General features: G+C 50.0%; 1 protein-coding gene across 1 annotated transcript in view; it reads right to left on the reverse strand.

The window, feature by feature from the left end:
- The window catches only part of ITK (IL2 inducible T cell kinase), a 106,638-nt gene that overhangs the window by 41,691 nt on the left and 50,574 nt on the right, over positions 1-14,373 (reverse strand). The window contains exon 5 of the mRNA XM_075342217.1: positions 3,854-3,888. Coding sequence (XP_075198332.1) covers positions 3,854-3,888 — 35 coding nt within the window. The remainder of the gene's footprint in view (positions 1-3,853; positions 3,889-14,373) is intronic.

Here is a 14,373-nt window from a genome sequence, read left to right on the forward strand (position 1 = left end):
TCAGCGGTGACATGCCCCCCTAATCTCGATTATCGTTGCTGCTGCAGTAACGATGTTGTTCATCGTTCCTGCGGCAGCACACATCGGTACGTGTGACACCGCAGGAGCGAGGAACCTCTCCTTACCTGCGTCCCGCCCGCAATGCGGAAGGAAGGAGGTGGGCGGGATGTTACGGCCGCTCATCTCCGCCCCTCCGCTTCTATTGGGCGGCCGCTTAGTGACGTCGCTGTGACGCCGAACGAACTGCCCCCTTAGAAAGGAGGCAGTTCGCCGGTCACAGCGACGTCGCTAGGCAGGTAAGTAGTGTGACGGGTCTGGGAGATGTTGTGCGCCACGGGCAGCGATTTCCCGTGTCGTACAACCGATGGGGGCGGGTACCCATGCTAGCGATATCGGTACCGATATCGCAGCGTGTAAAGTGGCCTTTAGTTACTATCCCGGGCAATGCCGGGTACTACAGCCAGTCTGCTATAAATAAAATGGCAAGTCTAAAAAATGGTATCCGCCTCTGCTAAACATTTACGGCATATTCCCGTGGATATGTGATGAATGTACAAAATGGAATCACCCCTTTACTGTAAACAAGAGATACATTTGCCCCCACGGTGTGCCAGCCTAAATGGTTTTCTCCTGTCTTGTAGAAATCTTGCAGAGAACACAGAGGTTCTTCTAATCTCTTCCATTTTCGATTGGCAAAGACGGAAAAGATGGAGCATAACAAAAGGTGCCATGCCTCTGGCTTATATTTTAGATCAGAGGGGGAGCACTCCCGCAGTGGTTAGTGGCGTTACAGTGAAGATTGGATTGTGAGGAAGATGCTTGATTTCTTAAGACACACATTTCTATATATTTTTCTCAAGTCTAACTGCCGCGAGACAATTTGATCAAATGAGAGGAAGCATTATTGTATATATATAATTTTTAATGTTACACCTACAGCACCAATATACTGTATGGTATTCCACAGCACTTCCCAATTTGAGGGGACATGTACAGACAATATCAGACATTACAGAGTAGTGCATTCCAGAGATTTGGTGCAGCATGAGAGCAGTCCGGGATGCGGGAATAGGAGGTTTGGATTATAGAGGATGACAGTCTTACGTCATTAGGGGAATGGAGGACACGTAGGGTGGTAGACAGAGATGAGGGAAGAGATGGAGGGCAGTGCAGAACTGTGGAGCGCTTCGTGAGAGAGAGTGATAAGTTTATATTATATTGTATAGCAGATGGGCAACCAGTGCAATGACTGGCACAGAGTGGAGGCATCGGTGTAGCAGTTGGAGAGGAATATGATCCTGGCTTTTCAATTCAGGATGGATTGGAGACAGGAGAGTTTAGTAAGAGGGAGACCGATAAGTAGAGCGTTGTAAGACTATGTGCACACACTGCATTTTATTGACGCTGCGTTTTTGTGCGTTTTTTAGTGATAAAAATGCACAGAAACGCAGCGTCTTTAAAAGACGCATGAAAAAAACGCATGCGTTTTTACCGGGTTTTGCTGCATTTTTGCTCACTGCGTTTTTCTGCGTTTTTTTTTTATCAGTGAACATTGCCATTAAAGATTGTTGAAAAAAAAAAAGGGTCTGATGTCATTTCCTTCTTCCATATGTTCTTCATTCTCCACTAGTGTATGCAGGAGAGCAGACAGCAGCAGAACTACAAGGCTCAGCATGCTCCATCCAGGACTGTATGCTGGAGGGAGAGTCAGGGGGAGCAGACCTACAAGGCTCAGCATACTCCATCCACTAGTGTATGCAGGAGAGCAGACCGCAGCTGCAGGACTACAAGGCTCAGTATCCTCCATCCAATAGTGTTTGCAGGAGAGCAGATAGCAGCTGTCGAACTACAAGGCTCAGCATCCTCCTTCCAGGACTGTATGCAGGATTTCTTTGCCCCACCAAACAAAAAAAATGACGTGGGCTTCGCCATATTTTTGTATGCTAGCCAGGTACAGCAGGCAGGTACGGGCTGCCCCCAACCCCCAACTGCCTATTTGTGAACCAAAAATATAGGGAAGCCCTTTTTTTTTTTTTATTTCATGAATTTCATGAAATAATAAAAACAAATGACGTGGGCTTCGCCCAATTTTTGAGTCCAGCCAGGTACAACTAGGGAGCTGGGGATTGGAATCCACAGTGCAGGGTTCCCATGCTTTCTGGGCACCCCCCGCTGCGAATTGCAGTCCGCAGCCACCCCAGAAAATAGCGCTTTCATAGAAGCTGTATAGAAGCTCATAGAAGAGACTGTATATTATCAGCTGGCCCTAAGCCCGAAATTCATGGTGTCACGCCAATATTAGACATGGCCACCATGAATTTCTAGTAAAGATAAAAAAAAAACACAACACACAGAAAAATATTTTTATTAGAAATAAAACACAACACAATTAGTGGCTCAATCTTTATTGAAATAAAGAACCCCAGTCCGCAGTAATCCTGGGTCAAGGGTTCCGCACCGTCCAATCCGGATCCAATATCATCTGATCGGTTTGCTGGAAGGCAAAGCGATCAGATGATGTGTCAGGATCAAGGATGTGAATTCCATCACACATCAGCTGATTGTATGAAAGCCGTTTATACAATCAGATGATGCATCAGTGCAAAAAAAAAAAAAAATACTCACTTATGTGCTGATTACCGGCAGCTCCTGGAGCGGAGTTTGATCCCGTCCGATCGCTGCAGGAGCTGCCGGTAATCAGGGATGAAGTCTCCTGACGGCATCCGCTGACAGGTTAAGCCCGCCGGGCGCCGGCGTCACCGCGAGACTTACGATCAGCTGATGCGTAAGGTGATCAGCACCAGGTCCTGCAGCTATCGGAGGTGTCCCGGCCGTCTGCACACAGCTGGAGCGGCGATACCGGGAGAGGAGCTGGGAGCGGACATGCCACCGGGAGTCTGCAGACAGGTGAGTATAACATTTTTTTTCTACTGTTCACTTTTGTTTTTGCAGCTGCCTCCACCTCCCGCCCAGACATGGCGCCGCATAGGAGCTGACATGCACAGGACTGGAGATGGACGCAGCGGTGACGGTACCGGGAGGATTCACGCTTCTGTATTTACTGACAGAAGGAATCCTCTTCCTGTACATGTCACTTTACTGCCCACCCCTTGCGTTTTTAGCACCGTTTTTAGTCATAGAAACGCACTAAAACGCAGCTATATTTGCAATTCGCTGTTTTCATTGTGTTTTTTAACATCTCATTGAACTCAATGGGTGGAAAACGCAGTGAAAAACGCAAAAATAATTGACATGCTGCGTTTTTGTGGGAACCACAAAAACGCAGCTAAACCGCTGTGTGCAGACAGCAAAAATGAAAAATCATAGACTTTGCTGGGGAAGCAAAGTCATGCAGTTTTCTGAGCAAAAACGCCCCCGAAAAACACGCAAAAACGCACTGTGTGAACTTACCCTAATAGCCCAGATGAGAATGAATCAGAGTTTTTGCGAAGTTAACGGTCAGAAAAGATTGAATCCTAGAGATGTTTTTAAGGTGTAGGTGACATGAGCGAGCGAGTGATCGGGTGTAGGAAGTGAAGGAGTCCAGTATGACCCAAAGAGTAGACAGGGGGCGTGCTGCTGGGGAGTAATGGTAGAACCACCCACAGAAATAGTAATATTGGCTTTAGGAAGGTTAGTAGAGGAAGGAGAAGTTCAGTTTTTGACAGATTCCTGGAAAAGCCTGGAAAAAGCCTCTGTGTAGACCGATACCTAGTGACATGGCTGTTATCCAATAAAGACCTGTGAAAGTTTTCTACAATATGCTGCCAAACCTTTCTTTTTGACACTATACAAAATTTGATGCATCGATCACTTAGATAGTGGAACTGGGTGATCATGGACGTAAACTTACACTGTTGTCATCCGGAGTGGGAGGCAGAGGTTTCCCTGTAAGAGAAAAAATAATGGATATTGATATGTGTCTGATAACAGATTCCTTAGCCCAGACATACAGTACATAGCATTTTGGCCAGTGCAAGACTCATGGGTTAGGCTAGGTTCACAGTTCCGTTTCTTTGCTTGACGCATGTGACTGATGTGCTGTACAACGGATGACAAAGAACAGAAATCATTGTCGGCCTCCGTTGTGTGCGGGGGGCGGAGCCAAGCGGGGCCATGGCGCTGAGGACGTCAGTGCCGCGGGGACTGCAGGGCTGGGGACAAGTGAGTGTGTGTGTGAGTGTGTGTGAGTGTGTACACATGCGGAGTGCGGGAGGGGGCGGAGCCGAGTGGGGAAATGTCGGCCTCCTTGCACACTGTATCCAGGGTAAATATCGGGTAACTAAAAGCAAAGCACTTTTTGCTTGGTTACCCGATATTTACCTTGGATACCAGCATACACCGCTTAGCACTGGCTCCCTGCACACGTAACCACTGTAAATATCGGGTAACTAACCAAAAGCGCATTGCTTGGTTACCCGATGTGTATCCTGGTTACGGGGGCAGGGAGCCAGAGAGAGCATGCGCAGCGAAATCCTACGGATTGCGCTGCTCAAAAAACGTTACAGGCTGCGTTGCTCCCGCCCGGCGGTCAGTTAAAAAACGACTGACCGCGACGCAGCGAATGCAACGCAGCATCATCAGTCGCAATCCGTCACTAATAGAAGTCTATGGTGAAAAACTGGATTCCTGCAAAATATTTTGCAGGATACCGTAATTCCTCAAGGCGACGGATTGTGACTGATGCAAAACAACGGAAGTGTGAACCTAGCCTTAGTGATTTATGGGACAAAAAGGGCAGATGATTGTACCCCATAAACTTGTATTACTTTGGTGCACCACTGGAGGGGCATTCTGATATTGTCAAGGGTGTGTCACAGGTAACAGTCATGTGGTTTCTGACAATAGAAGGTCATAGCATTTGTCTGCGCAAAATGCTCCCTGACTTTCCATTGTTCCTGCTGTCAGTATTCATTGGTATAGGTAGCTTTCCTGGTGGGTTTTCATCTCTCCCCCTTTTGGACCCAGCAGGAGCTCACCTTCCACCCAGCTGCTGATCATTTGTATTGTATTGGTGCTTAAATACTCTTTTCTTCCCTGCACTGATGATATTATTCAATTCATTCTAGCTCTGGTTGCAAGCAAATGGCTTGCTCTCATCTGTAGTATTGTTGCTGAATCTTTGCTCAACTTCTACCCTACCTGAGTCATCTGTGGATAAGTAGTTCATGCTTTTCCCCCCCGTGTGTCCACATTGTGCCTTCCATTGGCGTTTAGTGGGGTTGATGAAGATCTCATCCCACCCGTTCCCTATTTAGGGTCCAGCACTAGGGATACCTAGGGTCAGGTATCAGGCTCGGCACATAGGTGAAGTATCTATCTAGGGTGGTGCGAGACCTCAGAGACCAGCAGTAGGTTTGGACAGGGGGTCACCATCTCCCCCTTTCCTAGACGCAAGGACTCTTTTGTGACATTCAAAAATAATTAATTAATGTCCTAATAAGGTTTGTTATTACTTGGTTATTAGATAATTTCCTTATGTCAAAGAGGATCTGAGAACATTAAATATTTTAGGAACTATAAGTAGTTTGTCAGTCATCTCAATGTGTATTATTTTGTGCAGCATGAGACTCAGAGCCCTGTGCACCTTTGTATGCCCCTGATTTAAAATATAAGTGGATACATAGGTATACTACAATTCTTCCAAACCCTCTTTAAACCATACTTAGTTTCCTTACTGCCAAAGGGTGCAGTGTTTCTTTTTTCCATCCCTAAAACTAAGGACCTTAAAAGAGGACATCAGCAGGTCAAAAGTGGCCAGTTTTTGCTCTTATTTTATTCCCACTGCTCCAGAATATTTCATTTTTTTAATCATATGGTTTCAACACTCACCTTAGTAAAGATCACACAATTAACAGTTAAAAAAGACCATATTTCTGTAACTGTATGCGCCATGGCATGGCAGGGGATAACATGGGACTGGGACTCCTAAACTGGCCCTCAAGCTAGGGGGCCTTAGCTGTGCCTGATCCCAGAGATACGTCTGAAGGTGACTATGTCTGGTCCGCCTTCCTACCCCTGCTCCTGTCCAGCCCTGATCTAGTATCCCCCTCCCTCCGTACCTCAAGGTGTGGGAGGGGGCGGAACAGGAATGTGTAAACACCAAGAGTGATAGACAAACAGGGGAAACCAAAACTCTATCACACAGCATGCTCACACAGAGTAATCAGACAAGTGATAAGGAGGAAACCAGACACCAGGAGGAATTCCACAGCACACCATGCAATATGCAATAAATCATCAGATTAAAAAACAACAACACACGAACCAGTGGAGCAGAAAGCTATAGACTGCATAGGAAGACAAATTCCTCCATCTTAAAAAGGCGGGAAGTACCTGTGATAGGTTTCCCGCAACATGTGATCCAAAAGGTAACCAACAAGCTAGCAAAAATTAACTCCTACTATCCTACTAGTCCGATTACAAATGAGCACACAGCTGGTCAATGCCCGAGCCTACCTGTGCAACTCAGAAGCATCAGAGAAAGAATAGTGAGGAGTGTCAGAGTCTGTGATCTAAACAGCATCTGATGCCCGCCATGACACTTGATGACTTTAGAGCAACATACCATGTGACAGTATAGTAGATTTATAGAAATCCAAAAATTAATACCTAGGGGAGCAACAAGAATAAAAGAGGAGGAAAAACAGGTATTCTTTAATGTTGTTAGTTTCAGAGATGGAAAAAAGAAACAGTGCACCCTCTGGCACCTAGAGAACTAAGTAAAGTTTAAAAAAGAGTTTGGAAGGTTGTTATTTACATCTGTATCACAGCTCATTTTACAAAAATTGATATGGAAATTCAACCAAGAACAACTGACCACTTTTAACCCGCTGACAGGTCCTCTTTCAGTAAGCATCACTGCTATGGTAAGGAGAAATACAGAAGTACCAGAAGGTAGTAACAGTGGACTTATTCTAGAGTTTAAACTCAATTGAAAGAGACTGAAGGGTGCTTTACACGATACGACATCACTAGCGATTGCGAGCGATTTCGAGCTTGATAGCACCCACCCCCGTCGTTTGTGCGACATTTGGTGCTCGCTGCCGTAGCGAACATTATCCCTACGGCAGCGTCACATGCACATACCTTGTCAGCGACGTCGCTGTGACCGCCGAACAATCCCTCCCTCAAGGGGGAGGTGCATTCGGCGTCACTGCGATGTCACAGCGGCGTCACTAAGCAGCCGCCCAATAGAAGCGGAGGGGCGTAGATCAGCGGGATCCCGCCCACCTCCTTTCTTACGCATTGTCGGTGGACGCAGGTAAGCAGATGTTCGTCACTCCTGCAGTGTCACACATAGCGATGTGTGGTGCTGCAGGAACGACGAACAACATCGTACCTGTGGCAACAACGATATTATGGAAAGGAGCGACGTGTCAACGATCACCGTTTTTGAATGATTTTGCGATCGTTGATCGTCGCTCCTTGGTGTCACATGCTGCGATGTCGCTACCGGAGCCGGATGTGCATCACTAACGTCGTGACCCCGACGATATATCGGTAGCGATGTCGCAGCGTGTAAAGCACCCTTAAGGCTCTTTTCACACTATGTTCTGCAGAAGTACTGTGTACTTTGGTAGGAATTATACATGACCATTGACTTAGAAGACTGTAGAGTATTAACGCTTCTTAGATAAGCGGCCATTTTACTGTAGCTGCCGCTTGTGACATTTATGGTGATTTACCGTCTCTCACAGATGTAATTGAGGTTTGCAAAACTCAGTATTCACTACAGGAATAGGAAATTCTTTGTGGTCAGGACTCTTGGCTGTAAACACGAAAGGGTTGACGTGTAACAACGCAACTTTTTCTTATCTTTGCCTTATCAACAAACCATTGCTTTAGATTTTTCCACAACGACAGTATCATATATCGCATGAAAAAGGTCATAGTACCAAAATGTAAAGGTCCATGATTAAAGAGTGCAGTGAATGTCTAATTTCTTCACAGCCAGCACATCAGATCTAAAGTATTTGATGCTGATGGGTCAGGCCGAGGGACCCTTCAAGGTTCACAGTTCGGGCTTGCCGGGTTAGGCCGGACTGTAGTTAAAAGTTCGTTTCGGGACCCAGACTTGACCTAAACTTGTTTCCAGATCCTGAACCGTATATAAGTCAATGGGGATGTAAACTAATGAACTCGACTCGAGTAACGAGTATGATGGAAGTGAATGATTGGGGCCAGTTCGACACTCTGCCCACATACAGCCAAATATAACCAGAGCATTTCCGGGGGGTGGGGGTTTGGGGACCACTACATCTGAAAACGTTGTTTTGACCCCCAAGCGGCTCTCACTGAGCTAAGTACTGAGCGTACCCAAACACCCCGATGCTCGATCGGGTGGTTATCATACGGAACTGCATCAGACTCGGACCCGTGTTCAAGTTCGAGCCCTGGACGCCCAGTGTTCGGTACGAACCCCAAACTTTACAGTTCAAGTGCGCACATCTCTAGTTATGACTCCTCTTATCACATAGTCCTTTTAAAGGATCTGTAATTACTTTAAGTGTATGCTCACACTGGTGTGAAAATATTTGGTCCTATTCCGCTCCTGAAAAGTTAAATGAGTGGAATCCATATGGGTATCATTTTGTCCTGCGAGTGCTATGAGAGTACGATTTTTTGTTTCTTGACTTCATATGACATCCATATGGCGTCTGCAAGGAACCAGAATATTGAATCAGACAAGTACCCCCCCCAAATAAAAGTGCTAGATAGGTAGATAGATAGATAGATGTGAAGCCCCGCAGGTGTTGTGTCGGTGCATACCTTCAGGGACTCCACGTAGCTGGATCTGGTCACAGGTAGGAGATCTTCTTTGTAGTCGTGACGCCACTCTCAGATTTGCGGTCAGAGGGGACCGCCACTGCAGATTAGGAGGCACCTGGGGCCGATGGTGGGTGCAGTCGGGTGTAGTAGCCTCCTGAGAGTGAGGCAAGCCCCAGGGCCCTTTGTAAAGCTGTAGTACCACAAGTCGCAGAATGACCACACACAGGCAAAGTGTCTTTCAGGGTTTTTACTCACTTCAGGTGGCAGGGTGAGTAACCCGGGCGTAGCTGGGATGAACCAGGTGGGAACCAGGTATCCTTCCGGCTGACTGTATGAGGGTGACTACAAACTCGCCTTCCTTAGCCCTTGGTGGTTTGGGGTGACCCCGACTTTGAGTCCCTATGGGGGTCACCCAGGGAAGATGCTCCCAGCCTCTCTCCCCTTCTTGTTTTGCCGTGTGCTTGTTCCCCGGGCCAGGCCACTCCAGCCTCTTGCCTCCTGTGACCTATGGGCCCTACTTGCGGTTACGTGGCTGCGGCTTTTGGTTGTTGTGGTGTGGGCTGTAAGAGCCCCACACCGGCAGGTTTAGCAGGGAAAGGTGAATCTATCCTCGCTTCGGGATCTGCCGCCCGGTTGGGCCTGGTGCTCTCTAGAAGTCTCCTTACTTCCCACTCCGTGCACTCTCTAGCTGAAGCTGGCTTTCAGGCAGCACTTCTAGTTGACCGTTCTCCCCCGTCTGTAGTCACTGCGCGGGCGCTGTTAGACAGCATCAGCCCCACAGGTCTGCTCCTCACTGAGCCCTACGGAGTTCTCCTTCTAACTGACTCACTGCTCCTCCTCTCCTGTTCTTGCCTACGCCACCTAGCAACCAGACTCTCCACCACACCCCTTGAGAGGAGATGGAGGCTTTTAACCCCCTGCCACTATTCCAGTGGAGGTATAGGCTTTGCCCCCTCCTGGGATCCCCAGGGGTCCTCTCATGGGTACATGTGTGAGACCTGATCACTATGCGCCTGTGTTCCACACCCCTGTCAGCCTTCTGGATTACCTGTATTGTACTGTCCCCAGCATGGGTGCAGTACTCAGTGGTGCCTGACCAGGTCAGGGGCGCCACATTCCCCCTTAGTTATCACCAGCACGTCCTCGGGCTGCAAGACAACATTTTAAAATGCATAAAACATTAAAACATGTAAAACATTTTTAAAACCACCAGGTATCAGACATCACCACCCTCCACCCACAAGTCCGTTAACCCACCCAAAACCCTCTCAGGAGGCAGGTCACCGGTCCTGTTGGTAACCAGGTCTGGGCCATCCGTTTCCCCAGACCTTTCCTCCAATCTTCCTCTCCCGTTGGCCGCGACTTCAGCCACTTCTGGCAGGATGTAGAGGCGGCTTTCATGGGCTGGTGGTTTCAGGGTATACCTGGCCTGGTGGATCCGCGCCTTCAGCCTCTTCTGGCAGGATGCAGAGGCGGCCTCCACAGTTGGTGCTGACCAGGTACCCTCTTTGTGGTGGTGAGCCAAGGCCCCATAAACAGGCGTGCTCTCTGGTCGCAGGTGAGCCAAGGCCCTTTTCTACGGACGGGCCCCCCTGGTTGCAGACGAGCCAAGCCCCTAAACAGGCTGGCCCTGATGGTGGTGCCACTGGTGTAACTATTTACACTGCGAGAGTTTGTGGCTATAGCAAGTTCATAGCCTTAAGTTTGTTTCTCACAATAGTTCTTGTGGGCGCATTTCTTTAACGTTGCAAACAAAACTTTTCAAAACTTTAACTTCTGTACTTCTTTTCTGTACTTTACTTTTACTCCTCTTTTTCACTAGGGCGAGGGCACGTTGGGCACTGGCACCTGTGACTTTCCTGCTCTTTGTCTCTTTCTTCATCTGTAGGATCTTTATCTTTCCTTTCTTGGTCTTCATCTGTTTCTACATCTGGTTCTTTATCTCTATCTTGTCTTTCTTGTCTTTCTTGTCTTTCTTGTTGCAGGGGATGGCTGTAAGGTTTGTTGGGACATAGCGTTACGCCCAAAGCATACAGTCCTCTTTCGCCTTGATGCAGGGTGAACTGAACGGAATCTCCCATCTTTAGATTTCTGCAAGGGTGTCCTCTTGGCAGATGAGCGTTCACATCTCTGCGGTTTACAAATATCCCTTCTTTTATTCCTGGTGCTACAATGAAGCCATAACCACTTTTCAAGTTGAAATCTTCCACTACGCCATAACACAGGGGTCCTCTAGCCTGGGCTTTGGACTCTCTCAACAAACGCTTCTCCTTTAGGTCTCTGGCGGTGACTGCTCTCTGTTCAGGAGACTGTGGTGCTGGAGCAAACTGTGTTCTTCTGCGCCGTGTCTTGCGGGCTGGATTCTGTAGAGGGCAGCTCACAAACTCCCAGGTGAGGTCTTGGGGCTGATCTTCGTCAGCAGACGGTGTCAGGTCTTCCTCATCCCAGCGGGAGTATGGCAGCATTTCCGGCTCTGAGTACACATCTGCTACTGGTGGCACTGGAGTCGGAGTCAACCCTTCTGCTTCCTGGCCTCCTCTCCCCCTTAGTTCTTCCTGGCACTCCAGCTGTGGCAGTGCCGGGGATGGATGCTCTTCGGCCGGCCCAGGTGAGGGACTCCTTGGTGTAGCTGCTGCAGGGGTTAGCAGGAGACTCTTTGGGGTATGCGGAGGGGGTATGTACTGGCTCACCAGCCATTGTGGAAATTTGGCCTCCAGGTCAGCCTTCATCTGCCAATATGCAGGGTCTTCACCCACCGTGGGCTGCCTATCAGGAACCTCTGTGGACCGGGGAGCGGTGTCTGCTCTGGCCTTACAGGCCGGGGTAAATGCTGAGGTAGTCTTTTCTTGGCGGGCCGCGCCTGGCATGGCGGCGGCCTGGTCTTGGCGGGCCGCGCCCTGTATGGCGGCGGCCTGGTCTTGGCGGGCCGCGCCCGGGATGGCGGCGGCCTGGTCTTGGCGGGCCGCGCCTGGCATGGCGGCGGCCTGGATCAGTGTCGCTGTTGCAGGGGGCTCTGTGCAGGCTGGGCTGGACGTCGCTGCAGCAGTCTGGGCTTGGCGGGCCGCGCCCTGTATGGCGGCGGCCTGGTCTTGGCGGGCCGCGCCCAGGATGGCGGCGGCCTGGTCCTGGCGGGCCGGGCAGGGCATCGCTGCAGGGACTGGGTCTTGGTGGGCCGAGCAGGGCATCGCTGCAGCCGCTGGGGCTTGGAGGGCCGCACCTGGCGTGGCTGCGGCCTGCTTCAGCGTCGCCGCACCGGACGCCTCTTCAGGGACCGCGGACGTGGCAGCAGGGGTCGGGGCACTTGCGCGGGCCGGGGCATCATTCGACTCACCCGTTGTTGGTAGCACTGGGGTCTGCGTCGTCGCCGTCCCGCCTGACACCCGGCGCGCAGCTCTCCCTTCATAGGCCCGAACCGCCGCGGTCATCTCCTGCAGTTCCATCCGTTCGTCCCGAATCTGCTCCACGACCCGGGTCTCCAGCCGGTTGCAAAACTGGGCCAGCTCTCGGTACCACCAGGCAGCGGAGCCTGGTTCTGGGTTCCTGCGGTCAGACGCCATTTCTTCTGCGCCGTCTTCTGCACGGTCTCCCAGCAGTGGACTCTTCGCTGCCTCCTGTAACAAGCTGTCCAGTTTCTGCTCTGCCTCTTTCAGTAGCTCCTCTCCCAGCAGCAGGCTTGTGGCTTCCTTTCCTTCCCGCCGTCTCTCGACGCTTCCACTCTCATAGCTGGCAAGGTCAGAACTCTGCAGGGGATCTCTGGGTAGCCACACCTCTTCGTGGGCGGTAACTTCTTCCAGCGCGGGCTGCTGTTGTTTTTCAGCGCGCTTTTCATGGTGGCAATATGGCGGCGCTTCCAATTTTTCAAGCGGACCGCCCAGGCACATGGTCACCTGTCTGAACAGGTCTAGTCCTTATCCTGTTCGTGACGCCAGATGTGAAGCCCCGCAGGTGTTGTGTCGGTGCATACCTTCAGGGACTCCACGTAGCTGGATCTGGTCACAGGTAGGAGATCTTCTTTGTAGTCGTGACGCCACTCTCAGATTTGCGGTCAGAGGGGACCGCCACTGCAGATTAGGAGGCACCTGGGGCCGATGGTGGGTGCAGTCGGGTGTAGTAGCCTCCTGAGAGTGAGGCAAGCCCCAGGGCCCTTTGTAAAGCTGTAGTACCACAAGTCGCAGAATGACCACACACAGGCAAAGTGTCTTTCAGGGTTTTTACTCACTTCAGGTGGCAGGGTGAGTAACCCGGGCGTAGCTGGGATGAACCAGGTGGGAACCAGGTATCCTTCCGGCTGACTGTATGAGGGTGACTACAAACTCGCCTTCCTTAGCCCTTGGTGGTTTGGGGTGACCCCGACTTTGAGTCCCTATGGGGGTCACCCAGGGAAGATGCTCCCAGCCTCTCTCCCCTTCTTGTTTTGCCGTGTGCTTGTTCCCCGGGCCAGGCCACTCCAGCCTCTTGCCTCCTGTGACCTATGGGCCCTACTTGCGGTTACGTGGCTGCGGCTTTTGGTTGTTGTGGTGTGGGCTGTAAGAGCCCCACACCGGCAGGTTTAGCAGGGAAAGGTGAATCTATCCTCGCTTCGGGATCTGCCGCCCGGTTGGGCCTGGTGCTCTCTAGAAGTCTCCTTACTTCCCACTCCGTGCACTCTCTAGCTGAAGCTGGCTTTCAGGCAGCACTTCTAGTTGACCGTTCTCCCCCGTCTGTAGTCACTGCGCGGGCGCTGTTAGACAGCATCAGCCCCACAGGTCTGCTCCTCACTGAGCCCTACGGAGTTCTCCTTCTAACTGACTCACTGCTCCTCCTCTCCTGTTCTTGCCTACGCCACCTAGCAACCAGACTCTCCACCACACCCCTTGAGAGGAGATGGAGGCTTTTAACCCCCTGCCACTATTCCAGTGGAGGTATAGGCTTTGCCCCCTCCTGGGATCCCCAGGGGTCCTCTCATGGGTACATGTGTGAGACCTGATCACTATGCGCCTGTGTTCCACACCCCTGTCAGCCTTCTGGATTACCTGTATTGTACTGTCCCCAGCATGGGTGCAGTACTCAGTGGTGCCTGACCAGGTCAGGGGCGCCACATAGATATAGGGATGGATAGATAGATATAGATAGATAGATAGATAGATAGATAGATAGAGCCAGCAGATATATAATTGGCTGTGTGTAGCTTTTTATGAATAATTAAATAGGTAATTTAAATAAACAGCAAGGGTTTCCCCCTATTTTTGATTACCAGAACAGGTAAACCAAACAGCTAGAGGCTGGTATTATCAGACTGGGAAGATCCCTGGTTATTTGGCCCTTCCCAGCCTAAAATATTAGCCCGAGCCTTGGCTCTTTCCCACTGCCCTGGTGCAGTAGTAATTGGAGTAATAGTTTTGGGGGCTTGATGTCAGATGTGTAGTGATAGCTGGCATCAAGCCCTGGTGTTAGTAATGGAGAAGCGTCTATCAGACACCCCCATTACTAACCCAGTAAGTAAAAAGAGAAAAAAAACACATAATTTAATTGCAAAAAAACACTCCCTGAATCTTTCCCTGGTTCACCAATTTATAGAAAAAAAACCCAAACCATGCAGGAAAGAAGTAGCACAGGAATTCC

This window comes from Anomaloglossus baeobatrachus, chromosome 4 (genome assembly GCF_048569485.1).
Source record: "Anomaloglossus baeobatrachus isolate aAnoBae1 chromosome 4, aAnoBae1.hap1, whole genome shotgun sequence".
Classification (NCBI taxonomy): Eukaryota; Metazoa; Chordata; class Amphibia; order Anura; family Aromobatidae; genus Anomaloglossus; species Anomaloglossus baeobatrachus.